The sequence below is a fragment of the Terrapene carolina genome, unplaced genomic scaffold (assembly GCF_002925995.2).
Source record: "Terrapene carolina triunguis isolate 2854851 unplaced genomic scaffold, T_m_triunguis-2.0 Scaffold38, whole genome shotgun sequence".
Lineage (NCBI taxonomy): Eukaryota > Metazoa > Chordata > Testudines > Emydidae > Terrapene > Terrapene triunguis.
Window position 1 is genome coordinate 12,809,946 of NW_020664389.1, and position 22,629 is coordinate 12,832,574.

At 39.3% G+C, this 22,629-nt stretch overlaps 1 protein-coding gene across 1 annotated transcript in view; it reads left to right on the forward strand.

Moving 5' to 3' along the window:
• CADM2 (cell adhesion molecule 2) overlaps positions 1 to 22,629 on the forward strand; it is a 252,246-nt gene that overhangs the window by 84,314 nt on the left and 145,303 nt on the right. The window contains exons 3-5 of the mRNA XM_026652673.1: positions 7,305 to 7,457; positions 9,980 to 10,117; positions 16,529 to 16,699. Coding sequence (XP_026508458.1) covers positions 7,305 to 7,457; positions 9,980 to 10,117; positions 16,529 to 16,699 — 462 coding nt within the window. The remainder of the gene's footprint in view (positions 1 to 7,304; positions 7,458 to 9,979; positions 10,118 to 16,528; positions 16,700 to 22,629) is intronic.

Genomic DNA, 22,629 nt, shown 5'->3' on the forward strand with positions numbered 1-22,629 from the left:
GAACCTGCCACGTCAGCAGGTAAATAAAACTGGCCCAGCCTGCCAGGGTGCTTACCCTGGCGAGCCGCGTGCCGAACGTTGCCGACCCCTGGTATAACATATGTAGTTTACCAAAGTTTTATAATTCAGTATTATTACTTCCTTTATCCTACCACAGCAACTTCTATAAATACAATCCAGGATAGGATTCATCTTTTTTACAATAGTGTTGCGAATGACTCTCTGTCTAACTTATTTCCTCTGTAATCCCCCAGGCTTTTTCCAGCATTACTGCTTTCTAAATAGCAGTCTGCCATTTTGTATCTGAGGATTATCCTTTTTTGCCATTACATTATCTATTGGATCTCATCTGTTTTAATTCTGACCATCTCTAAGCTTGCCAGATCATTCTGTAATTTTAATTTTTGCAGCTGCATATTAGAAAAGCATGATTCCTGGGCTGTTGTGCTATGGCACATGTCCAGTTGCATTAGTGTAATAGATTCCACTGTAATTTCACACTGCAGAAGGAACCAGATGATCAGAATTTGCAACACATTGCTTCATTCTAAGGAATATGATTTTTTTATGTGCACAATTAAACATATTCCAATTTTCCTCTGAACAGTTAAACATATTCCAATTCAAAAAAAAAATCTTCACTCTCAAAGGGCTATATGTATTCAGGGTCAGATATTGAGCCTATTGTTCATTTTTTAAAGTGTGGGAGTGTATAAACAAATCCCATAAGGCCATGTGTGTCATCATCAAAAACAAAAGTATCCAGGAGTTTGGGATCACATCTCTTCAATACCAGAAGTCAGCAAGTCCAGATTTATTGAGCTGTTTTGTAGGGCGGAGAGGTTGACCATTACTGACTGAGGCTATAGACATTCTAGTACTGACGTGCTTCATCACCTGCACTAATCACCATGGTTCCTGAATGATTTGCAACAGAGAGAGAAGGAAGAAAATCCAAGTGGGGTTGGTGAAAAATGTGCATCAGTACAGAGTCTCAGATGCAAGGAATGTTTACCAGCTTGTTCCACAGTCATAAAGTAGCTAAACTGATCCTACTTTCTCTGTGCCATAGAGAATCAGAAAAGTCACATCCTGAAGAAGTTTTCTGGAGTGTAAATCATGTTGTAAACCTAGATTGCTCCACTGTACCAGAACATATTTTACTGTTAGGAATTATTTTCTTATTTCACAGAGGAAATTACCTTGAAACCTGAACTCTCACAAGTAGTAGTCATGGATGCACTGACAGAAGTCAGAACCACCATCTGTGACATTACCCTTTGCTCTCTCTGGGATGGTAAATAAGAGTAGAGAAATTCTGGGGCCCTTGCTAATGAAGACTGTCAACTCCTTTTCTACTACATGCTCATCGACTATATACCCTGAAACATGCACTATTAAAAAAAAATCCATTAAATGCATCCAAATGTCTAATCTCTCTTTTCTAAGCAATCTAATTAAAAACAGTCCAGCATGATTTGTCAAGCTCCGAATATCCTGCATCCCTCTTAGCCCCACTTCAGGCTAGAGCATGGCACAGAGACAATATTGTTGCTCTGGTGGATGACTTACCTCTGGCCAGAGATGAGGAAAGTACTCCAGGTCATCCTGCTGCTCATACTTACTCTACTGTGTTTTACTGCTTCATTAATAGTGAGAACAGGTTCTTGTATTTTAGATATACTAGTACATTTTTCCATGAAAAGGCAACTATAAAATGTATTTTTTTCAAAGAATACATATGTCAGTCTTTAGTTCTGTGCAAAGGCATGAAAGGAATAAAATTCCAAAGCGTGGTATTATCTTGGCAAGATTCCACATAAACTTTATTTAGGTAGGTTTCAGAGTAGCAGCCATGTTAGTCTGTATCCGCAAAAAGAACAGGAGTACTTGTGGCACCTTAGAGACTAACAAATTTATTAGAGCATAAGCTTTCGTGGGCTACAACCCACTTCTTCGGATGCATATTGAGTGAAACATATCGAGGAGATATATATACACACATACAGAGAGCATGAACAGGTGGGAGTTGTCTTACCAACTCTGAGAGGCCAATTAAGTATTGCTCTTCTCTAACTGGGCTGTAGTCAACTCTTACTATACAGGAAAGATAAATCAAGTTTATGTATTCTTATTTGAAGAGGAGAGGAAAAACGGATATGATTTTAGTTTAGTGTTAGATCTTTGAATACTGTCATCAACAGACAACAAACCAACTTCCTGCAAAAGAACATTATTATACTGGTGCCATTTGCGGCATTGTTGCTAAGCATTTCCATTATACATCTTTTTTCCATGGTTTTAGTAAAAATTCACTCCAGGCTGAAACTTGGTATGTCAGATCTCAGCTCTTAAGCAGTGGTTGTTTCTACCAGTTTTCAAGAAAATTGATTTAGCTGTTTTTATGTTATATGACAGAGAAAGAAATGATGGTTCTGGTGATGTTTACTATTTCAAGTGCTGCTTTTTTTCAGCCTGTATAATAAAACTGCTTTGCTATTGGCATCTTTCATAGCCCCTTTGTGCTTCAGTGGAATACATAACTGTTCTTTTAAGTGTATGAAATTCTGATTGAATGTTGGCACTTGTTTAGGGAAATATCATAATAGGTGCATAAAGTTGACCTAAAGGCACATTTTGCTTATGATACATTAGGCAGTATTGAGGGAATTGAGGGAAAATTATATTAATATACAACATCAAATATAGTGTATTAAATATTCTCAGCTGTTCTCAGTGGTGGCAGATGACAGAACAAGGAGCAATGGTCTCAAGTTGCAGTGGGACAGGTCTAGGTTGGATATTAGGAAACACTATTTCACTACGGGGGTGGTGAAGCACTAAAATGGGTTACCTAAGGAGGTGGTGGAATCTCCATCTTGACAAAGTCCTGGCTGGTTTAGATGATTTAGTTGGTTTTGGTCCTGCTTTGAGCAGGGGGATGGACTAGATGACCTCCTGAGGTCTCTTCCAACCCTAATATCCTATGATTCAAATAATATCTGGTAAAAAGAGGGCAAAATTCAATCATAGTTTCAGTTAATTTGTTTTTAGCACATATGACATTCATCCAAATTATGTAACTGTGTGATAGTTAAACTACTTAGAGCCAGTGGTTCATATGGAAAATAATTTCCCCCATTCCCCCAAAAGGTCAGTAACCTTTGTATAACAGAGTTCTACTCTTGTGTCTGAACTACTTGCATGTGGTTAGAACTGGAATGTTCTGAGATCAGTTCTGAGCTGGCCCCTAAAAGGATGGCATAAATTGAACTGTTGTGAGGAGTATTGGCCAGAAAAGCCTCAGTCATCATCTTTCTATTTATCTCCTGATATGGGAGGAGCTCACATGTTCTGCCTTGGAAGATGGCTATTTATGTGTGGCTGCAGTAGCTTTTCATGAACTTGATTTCACCGGTTGGTATGTCCAGTATACCTCCGGTACTTGGCTTTATTGTTTTATCTTCTGTGGTTTTAATCATGTTTCTTCTTATGTTATGTATATTTCTCCTCCTGTTTTCTGGATGGAGTCTCTCATGTGACAGGAATATGTCCATCATGGACAACTACAAGCACTATTTGCAGTGCCTTGGAGCAGTTCATGACACACTCGGATGTGAGATCTGCTCAAAGTTGTCACCTTTAAGTCATCAGGCCCCAAGGAGAATATGTCAGGCTTTGGCTGACCTACCCTGAAGCAACCAATAAATCCAACTTGAAGTCAGTGCAAAAGAGCTGCCTTCAAGGCAGCAGATTCAAAAATCATTTTTTGCTGGTAGATGAGGCTCTGTCAGAACTGCTAAGTTTGGTGCAGATCTGCCTTAGTAGGCGCCCAGAGCAGCAATTTAATAGCTTTGCAATGATTTGTGAACATCCAAATTTAGCAACCAAAGAGTCATGATAGAGATTAATTTTCATCAGGGTTTAGATAGAAATAGATTGTGGATCTGAATTCTAACATAGGAATCAGAGTGGAGCCTCTCCCAAAGAGGAAGTTGCATATTAGTCCATATCAATGACTGTACATCTTGGTTCTCCCGAGTAAATAAACCTAAATGCTCTGGTTATTATAGTTGTCCTATTTGCACTTTGGCTGTCAGAGAGCTGGTAGCCCCAAAACACAACCAGGCCATAAGGTTTTTGGCTATTCTGAGGTGGATGACTCTCTTTTTTTTTTTCCTCTGATGCAAAACAAATTCTGAAACCTCAAAATTTTTCACAAAACAGAATTCTTCCTTTTCAGTCATCCCTACAAATTGTTACACTTACGATGTTGATACCCATTGTATCTGAAGAATGAAGAAGTAGAGTTTATATCATCATTTTAATAGCAAATAATTCCTTAAAATGCTTTGGGAAACCCGATATTCCAAACCACTGTGTGTGCTAATGGATATTTAAAAAAAAACACCATTTGCGGGGAACTGTGTATTACTAAGCTGGTAGGAAATAGAGTTTGTCTGGCTGTGCTGGAAGGAGGACAGGACACAGTGGATATGATTTAATTAGGCTGCAACTTTATTTCTAAATGTCTGAGAGTACCTGGCAGATAAAACAGTTCATTGCAGGCAATTCATTATCTATTGTGTATACCCATGGGGTGGGGGCTGCTGTCAGCCTTCCCCCTTTACCCGTCCTGGTCCCCAGTCAACATGCTGCTGGGTTAAAGGGGAGGGGCGGCTCCCTGCCAGGTTAAAGGGGAGGGGCGGCTCCCTGCCATACCAGTCAAAGCAGCCCAGACCCCCCACACACACATTTCCACTCCTTTAAATAATACCTCCTTTAAATCCTTTACCAGTCCATTTTCTCCAGTCACTGTATACCTCCATCATCTGCCCCATGCTTACAAAATTAGTTGCAACATCATAGCTTAACTCCCATTTCATATTCACCCACTGTGTGTAAGGCAGAATCTCCCTCCCCCCACCCCCCCACACCCCTCTCACCTTGGCCAATCTGGTGGTGAGGGAAAACATCCTTCCCAGCCCCTAGTGAAAGATCTACAAAAAGGAGTAAACAGTGAGGTGTCATTGTTTTCAGATGATATAAAATTACTCAAAATAGTTAAGTCCAAAGCAAACTAAAGAATTAAAAAGAGATTTCACTAAACTGGGTGTCTGGGCAACAAAATGGCAGATGAAATTAATGAAGATAAATGCGAAGTAATGCATATTGGAAAACATAATCGCAACTGAACACACAAAATTATGATCTAAATTAGCTGTTACCATTCAAGAAAGAGCTCTTGGAGTCATTGTGAATAATTCTCTGAAAATATCCACTTAACAGTCAAAAAAGCTAACAGAATATTAGGAACTATTAGGAAAGGGAGGGATAATAGGACAGAAAATATCATAATGCCACTTTATAAATCCATGGTATGACCACACCTTGAATACTGTATCCAGTTCTGGTTGCCCCATCTCAGAAAAGATATATTAGAATTGGAAAAGGTACAGAGAATGGCAACAAAAATGATTAGGGGTATGGAACAGCTTCCATATGAGGAGAGATTAAAAAAACTGGGGTTGTTCAGGTTGGAAAAGAGACGACTAAGGGGCGATATGATAGAAGTCCATAAAATCATGAATGGTGTGGAGAAAATGAATAGGGGAAGTGTTATTTATTCCTTCACATAACACAAGAACCAGGGGATCACCCAATGAAATTAATAGGCAGCAGGTTTCAAACAAACATAAGGAAGTACTTCTTCGAAAAATACACAGTCAATCTATTGAACTCATTGCTGGGGGATGTTGTGAAGGCCAAAAGTACAACTGGGTTCAAAAAAGAATTAGGTAATTTCATCGAGGATAAGTCCATCAATGGCTATTAGTCAAGATGGTCAGGGATGCAACCCCATGCTCTGGGTGTCCCTAAACCTCTAACTGCCAGAAGCTGGGACTGGATAATGGGATGTATCATTTGATAATTGCCCCGTTCTGTTCATTCCCTCTGAAGCTGCTGGCACTTGCCAGTGTCAGAACACAGGATACTGGGATATTGGTCTGACCTAGTTGGGCCATTCTTAAGTTATTATGTAAAGAGCCAACTACAGTAATACACACTGCAGATCATGAGAAAACCTGGTATTTAACGACTTCCATGGGTGGAAGTGTAGGTGATGCTCAACTGGTCCAGGTATAAGAGGGTTTTTCTTGCACCAGTATAGACCGAAATAGTCTTCCATCTCTTCTGGTGACTGGGGAGGAGAGGGTGATGGGTCTGCTGACCTGGTTTGAGGCAGCTGCAGCAAGTCCCTCTGGTTTTCTAGTCATTAAAGGAGCCACACACCTTTTCCTACAAGCCAGAAAATGGCCCCCACTGCTTCATGTGGGGCATTGTTCAGAATATAAAAGTGTATGATGCAGGTAATTCCATAATCATGTACATATATCCAAGGGAAGCTTCTCTCAGCCCTCCCCCCTTACCCATCCTGGTCCCCAGCCAACCCACTGTTGGGACCCTATCATCCCCCCTTGAATGAAGGTGAAGGGAGGGCTAAAAGGAGGTATGGGTTGGCTCCCTGCCATACCAGTCATAGGAATCCCTGCCCCCGATTCCACTTCTTTAAAGAGTACCTCCTTTTAATCCTTTAGCAATGCCGTTTATCTGATCACCATACCCCTTCCTTATGAAGTTCTCCTAATCCACTAGGTTTGGTGTCTCTTGCTGTCTTGGGGGGAAGGGGAGAGGAGGAGGGATAAGTGACCACCCTCCCCTCCCACATTTAGATCCCCCAGAGGAAAAATAGGGAAGTTCCCTGAAACCCACCGAGTTCATCCCTACAGACATCCATTGCAGCATTGGACAGAAGGGACTCACTTTCAGACCTTGACCCCGAAACCTCCATCTGATGCTGGTCATATTCACCCCTGCTCGTTGTGTCACTCTCCTGTCCTGTTTCTGGGAAACAAACGGAAATCATGGGGTGGTATTTTGGATTCATTGTTCTGTTGCATACTTGTGTAGTGGTTCAGATGATTTAATATCATTTGATATAATGCAAGGGACCAAAATGTAGCTGAGACCGGTTACATCACTGAATCCCAATATTAAATATGTAATAATTTATATGGTCATATTTTGTTTTTCAGCTGATTTTGAGACGATCCAAAAACTGTTGAAATGTTGGAATTCCCTGAAAGGAAAAAATAACACCAAAATCTATCTTTAACCTGGTCTATATCTCCATATAATTAATTTGTAATTAAAAATGTTCATTAGACTGCTGCATTTAAACCTATTGAATAACATACTGTACTGTATTAATGTATCTTTAACATATACATTTTGTTTTCCAGCCCTGAGGGACAACAGAATTGAGCTGGTTCGAGCTTCATGGCATGAACTGAGCATCAGCGTCAGTGATGTGTCTCTGTCAGATGAAGGGCAATACACCTGTTCTTTATTTACTATGCCTGTCAAAACTTCCAAGGCTTTTCTCACTGTTCTGGGTAAGTATAGCCGGCTGAGAATACCAAAGTGAAATGAGTTAAGAGATGAGTTTTAAGACTTCTCAAATCTTGGTAAATTTTTCTAGTGTGAATTTTCAGAAAACTTCGCAGCAGACGCATGTAAAACACCCACTCTTGCTTTCTCTAAAGATTGCTTGACTAGAACCATGCCTAGGAATAGCAAGCCCCTTATTATGTGCGATGTGGCACATGAATTACAGTGCACATCAATAGTACCACATGAGTGCTCCTTAAAATGGACATAACCTCTATATCCCAAGCACCAAAGGGGTTAACAGGGTGCATGTGTTCATCTCCTAACAATGTACTGTATAGGGCAAAGGAGACAAAACCAGAGAGCATGAAATCAAAAAGGGCTTTAGGGACTCATAGTTTTTCCTTAGCTATGCATTTTCTTGGCTCATTCTATTTTCTTTTTTCCTCTACAAAGTGCATATTTTCACTGGGCTTGCTTCTTTTATGCTTCATCCTCTAAATGCTCTGCTGTTTTCCCCAAAGGTTATAGAGACACACACACACACAAAAAGCAATAGATTCATAGCAATGCCCAAAAAATAATGTTTCAGCTCCGAGCTTTATGTGATTCTATCAATGTCAGTAGCCCAATCAGCTGAAATTGCTATAGTTCATTGAAACACACCTGTGCACCTAACAAGTGATACGATTTTAAAGATTGATTTTTTTTCCCCATTTTGTTTTGTTTTGCTTTTTATATATAGAAAAGCAGGCAGTTGAATTTAATAGGACTAATGCAAGATGTTCTCTGTGCTAGTAATATTAAAGTTAATCCAGCCAGGGAATTGGTTTTGTGCATAGGATATGAAATATGCCTCTGTGAGTCCCACTGAGTCTATTTTACAAAAATCTGCACAAGTTTGCCATTAAGGACAAAAAATATCCACTCAAAGCAGAGTATTTTGGGATAACAACTGCCTAAGGGTTAATTTTTTTTCTGTAGAGAGCCATCTCAAGATCCAAAGAATAGATGATTAGTCAAATTCAACCTATTAAATGGCATTGGGACCCAGATAAAAGGGTGTTACAAAGGTAAAAAGCCAGACATCTAATCAGTAGCTTCTAATCAGGGTGGCTTGATTTTTTTTATGGTCTATTTAGTTCTATTTTTTATTTGCTTGGGGTTTTTTTTACATGACTGCTTTCCAACATCTTCCGTTTTCTTTCCAGCAAAAAGACAGCAGCAAGGTTTCAGAAGCATCTGTCTCACTATAATTTTATTTGTCTATTAGAAACTCACATTTAAAATTCTTCTAAAGATGCCCCTATATGAGAGTAATGTTCTTTTTTTTTTCCTTTGTAATTTATTCCATGCCATCATTTTAATCGGAAAGATGATTTATATGCAGAAATATTCTTTCTATTCACTGGTCTGATTTGGATTAGAAGATTTTAATGTACAGGGATTATTAAAGATGCCATTTCATGCCCCTGAAAAGTAGGAGTAGTTTTACTACAGAATCTACACTGTGATAGGTGCTGTTGTTTGTGTTTGGAGTAATGTTTGATTGCGTGCAGTGTTTATCGGTTTCCTTTGGAAAAGGAGAGACACGAACAAACCACACTGCAAGATGCAAAGCACAGAGCGGAATTTCAGTGACTGATCCCTTTATCCAGGAATGAAAATCTGTGAATTAACTGAAACATTCCAGATGTAAAGGGTAAACCTAATCGTATTATAAGAGCTTTTAGAAACTGTGGAAAGATATATCCCCTCAAAATAAGTCATTTCTGTGTGTTACTAAGCCAGTCATTGAATATAACTAAATATTCTCAATTTTATTCACAGTTCTTTATTTTAAATCTCCCTCCATTCCTCAAAACATAATCCTTGCCATCTCTAATGTTTGGAGTATGATATTTAATGGGCATAGGACCTGATACAGACCTCACTGAATCAATGGAAGGATTCCTATGAATTCTGTGTGCTTTGGATTGGGCCCATTATTACTATATATTATTTAAATCTGAAAAGAGAGGATTTCCCCCCCCCCTTCTTTTTGCTCTCCTTTTGTGGTAGGATTCCCTGAATTCATGCTGGAACTGTCTGTTAAAATGCAGTTGGATCCGTTTGGATTTTGTTCCTGGTTGTGTTTCATTTTAACAAGAGTAGTTAATATATTCCATACCTCCCACCCAAAATAATCTGCTTAAAATGCAGATATCCACTATATATCGAGCAATAGGAAGTCATTCTGAACTTGAACTTAAAGTATGAGACAAGCTGGATTGGTTTAAAATTAACATACAAAACATGTTCATTTTCTTCATTTTCTAGTATGGTTCAGATTCACTGGTCAGTTTAAAATAGAAAACGGAATTCAGTGACACTTGTTGTTAGGCTTGTCAATCATAAAGTGAATAAACCTATCTGTTATTTCTTTTGGAAATTGACCTCTAATAGGTTAACCTTATCAACTGACAACCCTCTGGTCAAAGGCTTAAAGTAGCTGATTGGCAACATACTGTATCTTTTATTTGCTTAGGTGTTCCTGAGAAGCCACAAATTAGTGGATTTACTTCACCAGTTATGGAGGGAGAGAGGATGCAGCTAACCTGCAAGACCTCTGGTAGCAAACCAGCAGCTGATATCAGATGGTTCAAGAATGACAAAGAGATTAAAGGTATTGAAAAACATTTCTATGTAAATATGTGTCAACATCAAAACTAAAGCATTTAATGGGATAGAGGATTGCTTGGAATTGTATCACTTTCATTTTTATAAAAGGACGGACATTATCTAAACGTGCAAGAATCAATTCTATTATGTAAATGTGGAAGAATTGATCAATATTTATCATAATAGCAATATGACTGATTTTTTTTGCAAAATGTTACAAACTATAATTTTTAATTTTTAATTATAGTTTGTAACATTTTGCAAAAAAAATCAGTCATATTGCTATTATTTTTAATTATAGTTATCTTAAGGCCATAATATCACCTTAATTGAGATGGATCATAAAATGCTTTACAATCATCTTGAGTACCAGGTTCATGTCTCTATCAGTACCCCAGCTATTTTGACATTTGATCCACTCTTGCATGTTCCCAGAAAATTGGTATTGGTTTTTATTGCTGTCATTTTCATCTAATATGCTAAAAGATCTGGTGAATGAGTTGTCAGAATTGTGACTGTTTCCATGTAGCTATTATTTTAAAATCATTCCTTTAGTATCCATGTAGCTCACACACTTGTCTGGCATTATGGTTTTTGTTAGTGAATCAAAAAGCTGCTTCAAGCAAAGCTGTGGTGGTAATAAGAGAAACAGTTCAACTTTCTTTGGTATCTACCAACACAGAGCAATACATAATAATAATAATTAAAAAAAAAGACTAATATGCAAAATTTATAAGTTAAAGATACCATGGTTGATATTCACAGAAATATGATTTCTTTTAAATGTACCTGTCTTGAGAAGTTTCCAATTCAAAATCAGAAAATTGGATTGGAAAGAGGCGTGAACTTTGGGCTCAAGTAGGTTAAAATATGCCTGAGTTCCTGTGGTCGAGTGAAGATGGGAAGCAGGAAATCAGAAAGTGGAGTCTTTCAGCCTTCAGGATGGTAAATCGGGGTTCTCAAACTTCATTGCACCGCTACCGCCTTCTGACAACAAAAATTACTACACGACCCCAGGAGGGGGGACCGAAGTGTGAGCCCTCCCCAGCCTCACCACCCCGGGAGGCGGGGCCAAAGCCAGACCTGAGACCTGTCACCCAGGGCTGAAACCCTCATGCTTCAACCCTGGGCAGTGGGCTCAGGCTTTGAGTTTGGCCCTGGGCTCGGGCTTCGGCTCTGGGCACCAGCAAGTCTAATGCCAGTCCAAAGACCACTTTGGGGTACCGACCCACAATTTGAGAACTACCAAGAGAAAAGTAGCACCTTGTGCAATATAATTAAAAGGCAAAATGTAACAGAGGACATCACATACATGCTGTACTATGCCAGCAAAGCTGTCATTCAAAAGAGATGTCAAAGTGAATGTATGCAAGAAGTGCCATCAAAAGATAGAAAATAAACATAGGTAGTGCCAGCATCCTAAATGAACTACAGGTGTAAGCAGACATAAGCAAGGGCAACTCATGGCACCAGATTTTTTTTAAAATCAGATCTTTCAAGCTTGCACAGTAATTATGTATTTCCTGTTCAGCTGAAATGTAATAGCAGCAAAGCAGACAATTTAGGGATTTTAATCTTAAACTAACACATGGCTTTCTGGGCAGGTACCTAAGGGATGGACATAAGAAAGAAAACTCAATAGAATGGATGAAATAGGTATTGAAACTGAGGAGGAATAGAAAGTGAAGAAGATAAAAATGAGGGAAAAGCCTTGAACGCTTTAGTTTTCTAGGTCTTCTGAAGAGCACATTGCCATTGTCATGAAGGTTACAAATAAAATAACCTAACTAGCTTGCAATGGCATCAGCAGAAGGTACATTAGCTTTTGTGCACTGGAAAAGGTGAAATGATAAATCTGAGAAAATAGATATGAAATTGTATGCTAATGCACCTGACATTAAAGGTTAGGAGTTCTGCTGTCTAGCACCAGTAAATCCAATTGTGTTACAGTATATTATACATGGTACAAAAGAATATGAAAACCGAATACATTCAGTTCAGAGACGGAACCGGGGGGAAAAAAGCCAACCTAAAATGTTGCTTGCATTTCTGTTAGCAGAAAAAAGGAATCATCATCTAGTAAGAGAGACCTGTTTAGCAGGCTCGATGTTAAGAATGGGAGAGGCTGAGTGTGAATCATGGCATTACATTCCTTATATTTTAATGTTCTGCCTCTTATATATGCACCCATAGTAGCATAGGGATGTGAAGTTTGGCTTTCTAATCCTTTATTTCTACCTGCTCAATAATACAACTGACTGTGGCATCCCTAAATTGAGCTTAAGGGATTCAAATTATCAGAAAATAAATACACAATACTTATTTGTCACATAATTTATTACTCACTGATTTGAAAATGTAACCTTGAATGTGGTTTTAGTTTTCACTTTTCAGAAATATTTTCAAATTATTTTCCTGTTTTTTTTCCTGTGTAGTAAAAAGTAATTAATTAATTAATTAATATTTTTGCAACAAAATGGCAAATTTAAAATGAGGTTGCTAATTTTAATATGTGCAGTGAGATCAGAAATGTGGTACTCTTTTTGGCTTGACAAAACTCCAGCTGAAAGTAGAATTTAACCTTCTCAGATTATAATGCAAGGTTAAAGCAAAACCAGATGAAAAATATACAGAAGCCCAAAATACCAGATTTGCCCAGTTAAAATATGGAAAAATATATTTTCAATGGATAATTGTTACATATATGGGAGCAATATAAGGTTATAATTGGTTGAAAATAACCAATGAGTGATAAATCAGCAAGTTTATATTGTTTTCCTCCTCAGAGACCAATAATATGGAGCTAACAAAAAGTGTTAAACAGTCAGAGTGCATATGCAAACAGTGAGTTCCAAGAAAACTGTTTGTTTCCATGGGGATGTGGGGTGTTCCTTGACTTTAAGCTTCACTTCCTCTAATAAATGTGATTCTCAGAAGAAAAAATTCTGTTACTTTAAAAATATTTGGCCATTATAGATAATTGTATAGATATTTTTGATGATCCAGATAGTCAGGGTTTATATAAAACTACATACATTGACTTATTTTTTCACTGACAATTAAGGGTCAGTATTTTAAAGAAACAGGCATCTAAAAGGCTCCTAAAGAAGTGGTCTCCATTTTTCAAAAGTGCTGCGCATCCAGCAGCTCCCATTGAAGTGAAGGCTCCCAATGCCTAGGAGCTGTCTGATCTCCAGTTAATTGGAGCTGCTGGGTGCTCAGCACTTTTGAAAATAAGTCTGTTTATTCAGGTGCTTAATGTTACATTTAGGATCCAAACTTTAGGCACTTTTTAAATCTAGGCTAAAATATTTTCCTCCTTTACGAATATAATAACCTTGGTTTATCCATGGTCTCTATTTCCCTCAGCTTTCTGATCCATAAATCTTGATAGTCACCTCAGCAAAAATTGAAATCTGCTTAATGCTTAGCAACCAACAGGAAGAAAAATGCCTGGGTGGGGAAGACAATTATTTCTGAAGCAAAAATCAGAATTATTTAACTACCTGGATTCTTACATTATCTGGAATGAGTGAAAAAGCCCATCTTTCTGATTCCATAGATATTTTTAATCTAAAAAGATGTAGTTTATTACATTTTAGATATGCTTTCTAAAATTGACTTTTCATGGAAATTTTATTTAGGTCATTTTCCTCTCCCTAATGGGATTTTACTATGATTTGTAAAATTGAAACCTCTTGCATTTTCCTTTCCTTTGATTAGGAAACACAGGACACATGCAATCTCAGTAGTATATTCCTTTACAAAAATTCATTTTAAGGCCTTCATTAGCACAAATCAATATGACCAGGTTGTCGTTTTGCTAAAATAAACAAAAATCAATGAGCAGTGTAAATAGTTGTGTACAAAATAAAACTAATCCAAAAAGTCAATAAGTGGCTCTCACATTAACTTCTGTGCACATTAACCTCATCTGTTGGTTCTTCTGTTCTGCTCTCATTTATGCATCATACAAGGAGGCTCTTTCAATAAAAGTCCGAGCCGTGCCCAATATAGAGAGAAGCTAAGAGTTCGCAACTCTATGAACTCAATTGAAGTTGAAGGTGCCCAGCACCTTTAGAGTATGTCTACACGACAGCTGGAAGCGAACATCCCAGCTGGAGTAGACAGATTTGTTCTAGCTGGGCTTGAGTTAGCACACTAAAAATGGCTGGGTGGGTGTTGGGGCTCAGGCTGGAGCTTGGGCTCTCAAGCATAGGGGGTCGGGTGGGCTTGAGAGCCCAAGCTCCAGGCTAAGCTGCAGCATCCACACTGCAGCACATTAGCTCAGGCTCCGCTAGTGCGAGTCTGTCTACCCCAGCTGGGAGGCACGCTTCAAGGTACAGTGGAGACATACCCTCAGAGCCCAAACTGAACAAAAGAGACCCTTAAAGTAGAGCTCCTCAAGAACAAGAGGCAAATTGAATACAGCAAGAGAAAGGATGGGTCTGTAGGAATTTTATTTCAAAAGTGGGTGTGGCTTGTCTGCAAATTGTAATAATTAGAATGAGATGTTTCATTTAAATCTGAACAGTGGTGTTGATGTCTCAGCTTTGGGTTTAGATTTAATTCATGGCTGAGGTTAATCCTGGCTAACCCACAGATGAACCAGTTCATAAAAAAATGAATAAAGCGCTTGCAGTCTTACTCTATCCATATATATTTAAATCAAAAGTCATATTGCTTTCCTAATATCCTTGTATCACATATCTATAAGATTAGATACGTAGACTTTGAAATATTTACCTTCAGTAGCACTATGAATGGGATTTAAAAAAAATAAGAAAAAAACTGTGTTTCTCTAGTGGACTTCAGGGGAAGCTTATTTCTAATTGGGATGTAGATATAGTAGAGATAATGAAGAGAGGCAAGGCATTCCTGCCTTTTAGTTGATTTTGGTTTTGTTTATTGCAGATTTAATTGATTGTGGATGTCTGGCCATCAGTTCAAGTTCAAAAGCTAAACTGGCTAAAACAGCTCTTAATTCCCCTACATGCTCTCTCCCTCTCTCCTTTCTTGATCACTGCAGGCCATCACCATCCTGTCTGTAACTCAGGCCCATAAGATGAGGATCATTTTCAACACAGACCTCTCTCTATGTCCTCAGACTATGTTCACAGTCAAGCTGGAAGGGCATAATGAGTGGGGTCCCACAGGGATCAGTCTGTGTCCAGTTCTGTTCAATATCTTCCTCAGTGAATTAGATAGTGGTATAGGAGTACACTTATAAAGTTTGCGGATGATACCAAGCTGGGAGGGGTTGCATGTTCTTTGAAGGATAGGATTAAAATTCAAAATGATCTGGACAAACTGGAGAAATGGTCTAAAGTAAATAAGATAAAATTCAATAAGGACAAATGCAAAGTACTCCACTTAGGAAGGAACAATCAGTTGCACACATACAAAATGGGAAATGACTGCCTAGGAAGGAGTACAACAGAAAGGAATCTGGGGGTCATAGTGGACCACAAGCTAAATGAGCGTCAACAGTGTAACACTCTTGCAAAGAAAGTAAACATCATTCTGGGATGCATTTGCAGGAATGTTGTAAACAAGACACAAGAAGTAATTCTTCCGCTCTACTCTGCGCTGATTAGGCCTCAACCAGAGTGTTGTGTCCAGTTCTGGGCGCCACATTTCAGGAAAGATGGGGACAAAATGGGTGAAAGTCCAGAGGAGAACAACAAAAATGATTAAAGGTCTAGAAAACATGACCTATGAGGGAAGATTGTAAAAACTGGGTTTGTTTAGTCTGGAAAAGAGAAGACTGAGAGGGGACATGATAATAGTTTTCAAGTACATAAAAGGTGTTATAAGGAGAAGGGAGAAAAATTGTTCTACTTCACCTCTGAGGATAGGACAAGGAGTAATAGGCTTAAATTGCAGCAAGGGAGGTTTAGGTTGGACATTAGGAAAAACTTCCTGTCAGGGTGGTTAAGCACTGGAATAAATTGCCTAGGGAGGTTGGGGAATCTCTGTCATTGGAGATTTTTAAGAGCAGGTTAAACAAACACCTGTCAGGGATGGTCTGCATATTACTTAATCCTGCCATGAGTGCAGGGGACTGGACTAGATGACCTCTCGATATATGATTCTATGATATATTGTGTAATTTCTTTCTGCATAGCATCCTTGCAATACAGCTTTTCCTATCCATGCCAACAGTTAAAATTCTTGTCCAGGCTCTCAGCAGTTGATTTTGAAATTGCCAAATACACATGTAGGAATAGCAATGGCAGTATTGGTTCTTTTATCAGACAAATAATGGAATGTGTGGCTATATAGTGTGTGGTTTTATTTTTTAAGCAACTAGGGGAAAAGTTTTAGAAATGGATTTGATATATACCAGAGCCGCCTCCTATTGCATTGTGCTCCCTGAAAATCATTAAGCTACATTTGTTTGTTGTTCTTGCAGATGTCAAATATTTAAAAGAAGAGGATGCAAATCGCAGGACATTCACAGTTAGCAGCACATTGGATTTCCGAGCGGATCGGAGTGATGATGGTGTCGTTGTAAGTTGCAGAGTAGACCATGAGTCCTTAAACTCCACACCTCAGATAGCAAGGCAGGTTCTAGAAATACACTGTAAGTAATATCTATAATCTATCTATCCCTATCCACACACGTTTACATTCTCTGGTTTTGAGTGAAGGTGTACTGTCACTAGACATACAATAAAACTTAAGTCCTTAATGAGTTCAAATACATACAAATACCTCTCTTCTAGTCCAATCCCTCAATTCTCCTAGCAAGTCAATGAGAGCTTTCCCAGAGTAAGGACTGTGAGATTGAATCCTTAGTCTGTTTGGCAGAGGAGGGGAGAGGACAAGTGTGTGAGGGGTGTTAAGTCTCACTGGTTTTCTCAGATAGGTTTTCAACACCAAGACCATAGGTTTATGTAGTATTTTGCTTGATAGTACCATAGAAATGCAAGGTGATGTTAGCAGCAGAGATTAAATCATCAACCTTATGCCCTACTAACACAGCTTTGTGTGATGTTCTTCATGTCAGAGCCTAAGAGAGAAGAGCCGTAGTCGTTATTGTTAGGGCTTGTCTATCATGGGGATGTTACATCGGAATAACTTTAGTTTGTTCTCATTAAAGTGCCTTGTGTATACATACGATTTAAAAAAAAATGAATTATTTGGCACCTTAGGTAGCAGTAATGAATCCTGTTTGGAGTAGAAGTAACTCTTCTTTGCAATGAGTTTGTGTGCTTTAAGGTTTATGTGAATGCATTTCTAACCACTCTGCTTCTGGCAGTCCTCCCCATGCTATCCCACACACCTAGCTCAGCCTGTCTGTGTACCGTACCTGTGTGCCCTCCACTGCTCTAGAGTCATCTCGACCAAATAGTCTCTCTCTAATTAAATGCTGGCACGCAGCCAGGTGTGTCCCTTTTTGATATCAGGTAGTGGTGAGTTCACACAGCTATTATAACACTGTGCTTGCATGTAGATGCCTGCAGACCTCCAGTTCCATCTGGAGAATAGTCTCTGGAATGTAGACATCTGCAAGATAGTGTCAGAGCAAATGAAGGTGAGGAGGCACTCCCAGAGCTGGTCCCAGTGCCAGATCAAAGCAAAGGAACCCACACCATGAGCACCTGGACTGCATATTTGCAGGTGATGTCACATGCATTTGCTGTTCACGAGAGCTCTATCAGAAACCAGCCAGAAAATGCTGCAGACAGGAGCTCTCCTAATAAGTAGAATATGCTGTATTACAATACAACTATGTAGAAGGATTTAAACAACTCTTTTCTGTGTACTGGCAACCTTCTCAGGGTTGCTTATGCATGTAGTTTCCAGTCCACTCCTGCACCAGCTGGGAGTATGTCATCCTGGCAGATAGCAGCTCTGCATGTGTTCCTGGTTTGCCAATTGCCTTTTTAAACAAGACCCTTCTAGGTCTGGAGCATACTTTGTTACTAAGCTCATGCACAGCATCCCTACCTAGCCCTGTCCTGTAAACTCTGGAGAACACACCAGACTAGGACCTACCTTTCAATCAACCAAATTGCAGGCACTTCCCACACCAATCAGCCTCTTCGGGATGGAAAAGAAGAACAGTTTCAAGCACCCCACCAGCAGGAATTTGTGTGCAACAGTCTGGACATGCAAAAGTTCTATTGGTCTTAAGTTTGCATTACAGTCTTTAACTCTTTGTAATTCAAATATTGTTATTTGTTACCTATGCTATTTGTTAACTCATTACAAAAGATTTGGTACAACTTGGCTGAAAAAATTCACTGAGAAGTAGCTCTCCCTATAACATCAACCTCAACCCCTAGTATCAACCCCAATAAAATCAATACACAAGCATATATCAGTCATTTCCTTGGTTTACAGTATGTTCATTATCCAAAACTACCTCCTGACCGCGAAGTAGGAGCACGGTGAATCCCTGACCCTATTTCCCATGCCACTTGAGGCATTTTTCTGAGGTAACTAGTGTGATGGGGCAAGGCCAGATGGCTACAGTAAAGTAGTGAGGAACAGGTATGTTAGCCCCAGGCTAAACAAATCCCTGGTACCATGGTAACCAAATGGCAGTTGCTCCAGGTTAATCAAGACACCTGGGGCCAATTAAGATCCTTCTAGAAGGCAGTGGAGATAGCTAGATTGATTGGGACACCTGAAGCCAATCAAGGACTGGCTGGAACTAGTTAAAAGCCTCCCAGTTAGTCAGTGAGGTGTGGGTGTCAGGAGCTATAAGAGGGAGCTGTGCTGTTGGAGGAACAAAGCAGTACAAATCTATATCAGGTGCAAGGAAGGAGGCCCTGAGGTAATTGTGAAGAAGATATTGAGTGGGGGCTGCTGTGGGGAAGTGGACCAGGGAATTGTTCACATCCTATTTCCAAAAAGTCAGCTTCCATAGCTGGCAATTTTAGGGTCCCTAGGCTGGAGCCTGGAGTAGAGGGTGGGCCTGGGCTCCCCTACCCTCCCTGATTAATCACTGATACTGGGAGACAACAGAGACTGTGCAAGGGAGAGTTGCTTCTCCTCACCTCCCTTGCTGGCTTATGATGAAAATGGCTCAGTAGACTGTGACCCTTGCCTCTAGAGAGAGAAGGGCTATGTGGAGGGTCACAGTGAGCCTCTGAGGCTAGCAAAATCCGTCAGGAAACGCAGGGCCCACGGAGTCAAGGACAGAACTTTGTCACACTAGCTACTGACTGGGAGCAATCAGAGATAGACAACTTCCAGGTAGTGATGGCCACACTCTTCTCCATGCAGAGAGGGGCCCTCATGTTGGTGTTCTATTATTGTAGCTTTAGGGTGAACTCTGCATAGATCTCTAGGAAGGTAGCTTTCTCCTCGTCATCCCAATTCTGCATTCCTATCCTGTCCCACCAGACACTGCTAGCTTGCTGAGCCTAGAAGTGGCACTCCACTAGGTAAAGGTGCTCCAGATAAATGCCCCGCAGAAGTAACTGCTCGATTTCATCGTCCTGCTCCTCCTCCACCTGTAGCTGTATCATCACAGCACCCACAGGCCTCCAAGGCGGCCAGTCTAAGCCTACCCAGCTGCTCAATTGCCAATTCATGTGCATCATCCTGTTCATATGAATAACTTTCATGATCACAGCACTCATCAGTGTGTCCATCATCCCTGACAAAATACAGATGAATCATGGGCTTCCAGGGGTAGAATCATGGAAGTGTGTTAGTTTGGCTCCAAGTCCCAGAATTCTGGTATGTTCCATAGGCACCTCACGATGCACTGCAAGAAAAAATTCAAAATGCATAGAGCTGTGCAGCACACCATTGTCCAGAATGCTACATAGTTAATTTGAAGAAGTACATAGCTGTGTGGACACAACAGTTAACAAGAACAATACCTTAAACTGCCATAACAAAGTGGTGTGAACGTACCTTAGTACAGCATAGTTAATTCAGAGTACTTAAAGTGAACAAACTAATCTGCTTCAACATCCTCATGTAGACATTCCCTTGCATTGTAAACTCTTTCCATTATAAATTGTCGGTGAAAGGATTGACTTTTTGTGCCCCACTAGCACCATCAGTACTTAGAAATAAATAATGATGATAAATATTTTTGGCCATTACTTTCCTCTTTTCTGGGTTTTTCCACTCTATAATTATGCTTGGAATTAACACTCTGCTTGTTGCAAACATGTAACTCCTCAGAGTGGCTAAGTAGATGTAACTTCATCCAGTTAAAGAGCAGGAGAAAGAGAAGATATTTCACTAAATGAATGACAGAGTTTTATTGGTAACTTGTGGAACGATGGAGTGAAATGAAATCTGCTCTAGAAGATGGGGCTATGTAAAATAGACACACACAGATTTTATAAAGAAGCCTCTACAAACCCACACACCAGCTTTATTCAGCAACTTTGTTAGACAACAACTTGCCAAAACTAAAACCAATATTAACCTTTAATAACTATATATTGATATCAGTGCTTACATTTTTTCCTCCCAAATGGGATGGGACAAACCAGATCAGTTCAAACAACCAGAATCATGACTCAGTACTTGAAATGAACATGACACTTAAGGTTCAAAAAATTCAGTTAGCTCTTTTAAAAATACTTTTTTGAGCACTTCTGCTCTCTTTGTTATGGCCGGGTGCAAAAGTGAAGAACTACAGGATTGCCTGTTCTTGTGTTGTTTATAGCCTGACCAAAAGCAGGATATCTTGAGAGACAGAACATGATCAGCGCTTGAAATCTGGGGATAGAGAGAGTGTGTCTGTTTTCATGAGGTTCCCAGGCCTATTTTGCAGATATTAAGAAATAGATACAAATATTAAGAAAATTTAGATAAAGTTTGGGTAAACATCCAGAATTTTGGATGATTATCTGAACCAACCCCTCCAATCTTTTGAGATTTACCCATCACTAATTTATATCCTCTCTCACTCCATCCATATGTCATGCTCTGTTTCCTGCAGGGCAGTCTTACTGCCATTGTCTTGCTAAAGGGTTTGGCTGTAATCTAGTTCATGCTTGCCCAATGGGGATTAGTGGTGGCATGACATTCTTGCCAAGTCTATTTTTCCACTGACCCTTACAGTCAACGATAAACCTAGAATAGAATAATATTCTCTGTGGCATTGTGTGGAAGTTTGTTGTTAGACTAGCTGCCACTGACTATTAGGTAGTTTTTTTTATAAGCTATAAAAATAAACCAAAATAAATCTCAGAGAAACATTTAGTTTTATTACTTACTCCTGTGCTCACTCTCTAAAACCTTCTTCTGTTCTGTCACAGATACAGTACTGCCACTATAAAAGTTTGGTGCTGCAGTGATTCACTTGTATTGTACCGTGTACCTGGAAGCCTTTGCTTGCACTCCCGGAGGCAGCACATTTCGACTCTCTCCACCAAGGCACAAGTCCCAGGAGGCTTCATTTGAAGCTTTAAAATGAAATCAAACCTGTTCAAACTTCAGACATAATCATAGTGATTCTAAAATGGCAGCTGTAATGAGACCAATACCACAAGACACACTGAAAGATTCTGCAGCATATCTCATAAGCTGACCATACTTCCCATATGACAGCACTGATGTGTTAAATATGTATTATGTAAAAAAGATATTGTGCTGATATCTGCTGATGCAATTTTTAGTAAATTCTTAATCGGCGGTCTCACAGATCTGCAATGAAGTATCAGTTTGACAAGCTTGCAGCCATCAGCTAATCTTCTTGTAAGGGCTTTTACTACAAAACGTTTGTGATAGGCTAACAATTTCTTCATTTCTAGTTATTACTAAATGATCTTATGTTGAGTATCAGGACCCTTCTTTAGGGTTAGACAATTATTCTAAAACGGTTGACGGCTATTCTTTAGGAAATGCCTGTATTGATTTTGAATAATAAAAAAATGAACTGTAGAGACAACAGATAAGCAAATTACAAACAATGCACTTGAACAACTATGTAAAAACCAGTGTAGTGCAGTGTGTGTCTGTCTATCTACACACACAGGGGGTAGCTATGCCACAAAGGAAAACATATACTACAGTTGTTAGCACTACTGTTCTAACTAGTTTACACCTCTCTGGAAATAATATGAGGCCAGATCCTCAGGTGGCATAAATCAGAGTAGCGCCACTGAAATCCACAGAGCTGCACTAGTTTTCACCAGCTGAAGATCTTGCCCATTATTTTTACTTGTCTGATTTTGGTGGAACACAATGTCTTGGTTAATAGTTAATTTCCACCAGAAATAAATTACCTGCTTAAGAGAAGGCATCTTATGGAAAACAAAAGTAAAGAAAACAATTATGCATAGCTGAAGGTTAGAGCATTTTACCTCTGAGAAAATAACAAAGTTACATACACCAAACCAAATTAGACTAATGTCAATGGAAAAATGTGAACTAATTAGGAGTAGATTTTAAGCATTTTGGATGACCAGTCAGTGATACCACCTCCAGCATGGGTTTATTGTTTTTGTAGTTCAGAGACTAAGAAACTGGATTCTACCTCACAAAAAGGGGGGAGGGATAGCTCAGTGGTTTGAGTATTGGCTTGCTAAA